Below are 6,000 nucleotides of genomic sequence, written 5' to 3'. Positions count from 1 at the left end.
AAACAGGGTGTCAATCTATAAACGTTGTTAAGTGCTGCTCAGTTGTAAACTCGACGCCGTGAAGTCGAGGGTTGCTTGCACGTTGAGAGCTTTATTGAGGCTCTTGTTAGGAGCGGTCCCCCGGGAAAGGTCCCACCAATTTGTTACGATCCTGGATGAGACACCCCAATTTGTTAACTTCCCAAACGGGACCCCAATTTTGTCAAACTCCCGGGTGAGGAGGAATGAGTTGGCTCCCCTTCTTTATTCAACCCCCCCCTTGATTGGTCGCAACAAGGTTCATTTAAAAAAGGATCCCTTCCCTCGTGGATACCTTTTCCCAGTCCAAATTGTATTTATGTTTTAGAAGGAGCCAATTTAACCAGGCTTTCTTGAGATAATGAAAGAGTAAGTTTATTAGTTACTAAAAACCCGAGAAAAAAATAATAAAAATGCAACACGCATACACACAGGTCAGAAATGAGAAGTTGAGTCCAAAAATAAAAGTTAAAAAAGATATGCAAATCAGTCTTTTGCTTGTCCATGAGGAGTAGATGGTAAAAAGTTACAGCTTTTAAGTTGGGTGACTCCGAGGAGCTGACTTTGGCAGTTGAGCAGTTGGTTTGGAGACACTTGGTTCTACAGTTTAACTGGAGGAGCTGTCCTGTTTCCTTTTTACTGTGGCTTTGCCCTCTTGCCTCCAGCCAGAGAGAGGGAGATTGACTTTTACCTGCAAGCTGCAGGGATGTCTAGTTGATGTTTTTTCTGCTGTGACCTTCACAGCACACACTAGCACACCGGAACTAGAACACCCAGATCAGGTCGGCATCTGCCTTTTTAAACCATTTTCTTGTGTATTCCTGGAAGGGAAAACAAACATGTCTTTCGCCCAGAATCTGTTTTTTTTTTCAACTCAGGCCATTTCCACATTCTGAGATATAACGTGACAGGAGATGGTTTCTACTGAGATGGTAATCAGTCCCCATTGTCTCTGCAACCTCAGGAGATTAAAGTTCAGTCTTTTGCATTGCATCTCTTCATTTCAAGTGTCTGTCTGAAGTAGGCCTTGACACCTTTTTAAGTGCGATATTCCATTCTCTCTAGACTAGTCGGTCAAGTGTAATCCACATAGGAACTTCCCAGAAAGTGATTACTCTACATTCTGAGTCAGCTTTTGCTTGTATGTCTTTTTTAAAAAAACACATATCTTCCTTTAAAATGTTCAATATGCCCGTAATTTGGGGCTGTGATCCACTGTTGTAACACTCTGTTTCATACTAATACTTTCAATAGAGTGGCCTGCAATAATGTAAATAATCTTTAAACCAACTTATAACATGAAAATAATAAAACAGTAAGTTTCATTTAGAAAAAAATTAAGCTCCTAAGTATTTAAAGGTATTTTTATTCTGTTAGTATGCTGTAAATCATTATGATTTAATGGTTGGCAATTATTTCACAGAATTTTGCAAGCACATGATTAAAAAAAACATTATGCAGTTTTGAACCCATGATAAAATCAATAGGTGCAAATTCAATTTTATCCCTTTCTCTAAGCAACCATATTCTTGAACATGTCTAATAGCATTGGTTTACAATCTACGCAGTGTTCCTATATTAGCCTGCATAACTTTAATTAATGCAATGTTCATGTCCAAAGCATAATCCAGTACACACATAAATATGAACCGCTTAAACACAGGCATTGTATAAAGGTGCTGATTCTGGCTACACAGGTTGGATATACAACTTCCATTTGAAACAGCAAGAATGCTGACCTAGAAGTCCTTCTGCTTTACCTGTGTATTGTCAAGCATTAATCATTAACAATAGTTTACAATTCCCTACTGTTGCCTTGCAGGACTAGTACCAGTAAGTACTGAATGAAGCATAGGGAGACAGAACAGGCATTCAAATGTCTGTAACATTCAAGCACTATTTCTGTGAGTCATTTGAGTTATGTTTAAAAATATTTTTTTAACTTCAAAAACGACCATGATTACATAGGAAATGTTCACATTTTACAAGATTTTCACAGTGGGTAAATTGTCCAAATTGTTGCAAGCAATTACTCCAAACTAATCAATACTGGGTATGTTGAATTATCAGTTTCTGGCCTGGATTTTGGGGTCAGTTGCAAAATGACAGCACTTGTCACTGACCTCGATGAATGCTGCCCACTTTCTAGCAATCTCTGGCATGGATTTCACCTTTGCTGATTTTAATTTGAATCAAGGAGATCTCCAGACAGCAACAGAGGTGTCATCAAGCAGGGTGAGCAGCCAATCGCACTAAAGAATTCTCACAGACAGCAAACCGAGAAGTAAAATGAACTTATTATCCTTCACTTCGTGTGGATTTTACAGAGAGCAAAATAAAGGTGGGACATACACATCAGAAGCTGAAATAATGTAAACAACTCCTTTAAAAAGTACTAAAAAAATGGAATTTTTATCATAATGGTAAAAATTGACATGACAAAAATATAAAATTAGTTTTCCAGGGCCAGAGATGTTCTTCAGCAGTACACCTTTAAAATCAAAGTTACACCTCATTATCAAGGCATAACTTTTTCGGGAGCTTTTAACAGGAATATTACAGTTTGAAAGGGGAACTTTTCATCAGTTCAGTGATTTCTAAAGGTTGTTGTCTGCAGGGTCTACAACAGCTCACCCTAGGGAAGAGCATGGAATCATTGACAGCAACCTCTGGATTCCTGTGTTTAACTGCACATGGGCAGAAGTTGTTGTCAGCTTCACAGTTGTAATAACGCTGAACGCTGACAATTTAGCTGACAATACGACCACAAAATCCATGCCATTATCTCTTTTGTATACTTGTTCTGCCCAGTCTGATATAGCTTGGTCTGGGTCTTTTGGACACAATGTGAATGTTAGTTCATCCTTTGAACTGTGCCCAAGAAACTGTTCTACATCATTTCCTCACCGAGGGTTGACCATCCAAAAGCTGCGTTTTAAAATTGATGCTTTTTAAAAATTTCATTCTATGCAACAGTATTACAAAAATAATTGCAGAATAACCTACAACAGCTAGTGATAGAAGTGAACTAGCACAGATATGGCAAAGGGGGAAAAATGAATGGGCACTGCTCTGAGCCTGAAAAGCAGAGAAGCCTGAATGACATACCTGGTTCCAACAGACTTACTCGGAGAAAGAAACATCATCATGATGGCATATCAATAAGTAAAAAAAGCTCTAGATTTTGTCCACAAAAATTAAGCTGCGGTTGTCCCATAATCCTAACTAAAAAGGCGGATAACAGGTGATGATTTTTTTTAAAAATCTGGTGACAGCTCAGTAGAAAGAAGTAGATTAATAAAAAATAATAAGTTTGGCTCACCGCAGCATGTTTTCCAGGCGCTGCTTTTTTGGCCGCAATTAGAGCACACAAGTTTCTAATCCTTTTCAATAACTAAACACTGATTATCTTCCTCGGTATAAAGTTTAGAGTCTCCAACTAAAAGACTTAAAAGCTGACAACATAGAAAATGTAAGAAGTCAATAGGTTGATCACTGCTAAAATATTATTTGTCACTAAAGTCTAGGTAAATAGTGTCAAATCCCAAAGCTATGAGTTAGGTTTCCGTTACGATGCTACTACTTAAGTACTTGCCTACAAAGACGGTATATCTTGTGGGTAGGCACAGTGGAAGTATGCAAAATAAATGTGAAAAGAGAGAAATTTGTTTCTTTCTAAGTTAACATGGTAATACAACTATCATCTTTTGTTAAAATTTTTTTAGAGATCATTTATTTTTCTAATAACATTAAGATTGTCTTACCATTTCTGTCCATTTAAGCATATTATGTCTGTCATTTTTATCATGCCATATCCTGACAGCAATATGTCAAAAACTGCAGTGTGTGGGAACTGATTTTTGTTTAGCCTAAGCACTTACCCTTGTGTATCTTGCCTTCTTTACCCTATCTTCACTTATAGACAGAAATAGGTGCATGAAATTAGAAAGTACACGTATAAATACATTTTTTCTAAAGTAACACGGAACCATGGCGACTATATCATTCCTTCTTCACTTGACCAAATGACAGCGCTTAACCATTCTAAAATCTACCCTAAAAGTATCAGTCCTTACAGTGCTGTTTAATTCCAAATGGCTCAACCATATTCCACTAATGATGCTGCTTTCTTGAGATCTTCACTGTTCTGCTTCTTTTGCAATTTTAACAATATTCAAGCAGGAGTGTGACATAATTGTTCTTTTATAAATTTCCATACAGTTTAATGGGTTCAGGTGCTTGGTGTCCATCCATGCATCTGCTTAGCTATTTGATGCATATAACTAACGTCAGGTCGAAGATCCGGTTCAGGGTTGATGCACATGATCACCAACTCTCGTAACTGAAAAAAACAGAGTAAAATACAGTTTGTTAGACAAACATACAAGAAGTTGTTTTGTCACTACATTTTTTCATCAAAGAGACGGGAACATTCATCTCTATCATCTATTAGTAGGAGTACTGCTTTCTCACTAAGTTTTGTGAATAATATGAGCGACTTGGGACCATAGTTTTATTGGGAATAGAGCCCAGAGCTGAGTGAATTTCTTAGTAAGCACTGCAGCAAGAGAGACCAATGCCTCACCCTCTTGGGGACAAAGGACAAGGAAACCAGCTCATCATCTCCAGCATGAAGATACATGAGTATGTATCTTGACAACCAATTGTGGTGTAAGCAGTTTTTGAAACTGTTAACTTATGGCACCTATATGCACTCACAATGAAAAACCACTATAGTCATTAACTATGCAAAGTGCTGACTCCCCCATCCCGTTTATAGTTTTTAAATTATGATTTTTGGATACAAACTACAATTTGTAAAACGCTCCCCAAAATTTGGGTCTGCAAGAAATCTACAAATTCCTTGGCTGTGATTCCAAGTTACATCATCTTGATTTAAACCAGTGATTATCTAACGGGTATTGCTCTGTAAACCACTTGCAAAACACTTTGTAATTAATGTTAAATCAAAGAGTGCTAAAAACTGTGTTTTGGTTGGTGATTGATTATTTCACTTTTAAATGAATAATGGGAAAAGCTTTACATTTTTAACCTGACTAATTAGGCACACGGGTAAGAACTTGGTGAATGAAATAAAATTCTTCATCCTCATATAAACCTTCAGTTCAAATCAGTAATCCCAGTGTGAAAAATATTAGCCCAGAGAAGGCAAAAGTTTTTAGTTCCAAACTGTGCACATTTCATCAGGGGATGTTCTACAGTGTCACAAGGGGATAGTACTATATCATTCTCTGCGGTAATCGTGTATTTTATTCTACAGTAATGCATAATCTGCAGCACTGTGGTCTCATTACTGCCGAACAAGGATATAGAAGATAACTGGAATCATCCATGTTCTTGTCTATGTCTTTAACCGTATTGCGGAATGAACAGTTACTTGGGAATATTTCAATTTTCTAAAACACTAGGTGGAATTTTCTGCTTCCATTGGCGGTGGGCATCACGATGGATGTGAGCAGACGATATGGTGAGAAGGCCAAAAATCGATTTTACGCTGTCGTGAAATCAGTTTGCGATTGTCCGCTCCCCCCGTCAATGGTGGGACAGCGTTTCCCACTGTCCAAAGTCAGGGACTTAATTTTAATGCATTTGTATCTCATCATTGTGCCTGCACGCCGGAATCATTCTCCCCATGTCAAATTTACCTCCCACCTTGGCGTGACTTCAGAATGGCGTGATTTACCACTGCCTTTAAAAGGCATGCAGCTGCTGAACTGAACTTGGAGGGTAACTCAGAGGTGAGTGCTCACAACCTGGCACAGTGCTCGCAAGGATCGTCCGTAGGACATCGAGGGAGAGACGCCGCCTCCTGGCTGTCTCTCAGTGCGGTGCCGGGGGAAGGGCTCCAGTGCAGGTGGGACCAGGGCAGGGGAGGGGGGGTGAGCAAGTCAGCACAGACTGAAGGAAGTACACGAGCACGTGCTGTGGGTGAAGGGGGGTGCGGGGGAGGTGAGAGTGAGG

The 6,000-nt window shown here is 38.9% G+C and overlaps 1 protein-coding gene across 9 annotated transcripts in view; it reads right to left on the bottom strand.

The window, feature by feature from the left end:
- Positions 1-377: 377 nt before the first annotated feature.
- LOC144685413 (serine/threonine-protein kinase Nek6-like) overlaps positions 378-6,000 on the bottom strand; it is a 344,126-nt gene continuing 338,503 nt past the window's right edge. For 8 of the 9 annotated variants that reach the window (XM_078549868.1, XM_078549866.1, XM_078549869.1 and 5 more), the window contains exon 10: positions 1,369-4,360. In XM_078549868.1, coding sequence (XP_078405994.1) covers positions 4,250-4,360 — 111 coding nt within the window. In that variant the 3' untranslated portion in view covers positions 1,369-4,249. Of the gene's footprint in view, positions 971-1,368; positions 4,361-6,000 lie in introns of those variants that run through there. The other variant, XR_013577721.1, reaches the window with a different exon arrangement.

Source organism: Cetorhinus maximus, chromosome 10 (assembly GCF_964194155.1).
Source record: "Cetorhinus maximus chromosome 10, sCetMax3.hap1.1, whole genome shotgun sequence".
NCBI lineage: Eukaryota > Metazoa > Chordata > Chondrichthyes > Lamniformes > Cetorhinidae > Cetorhinus > Cetorhinus maximus.
The sequence above is the reverse complement of the archived record's forward strand: the minus strand, read 5'-3'. Positions and strand labels throughout refer to the sequence as shown.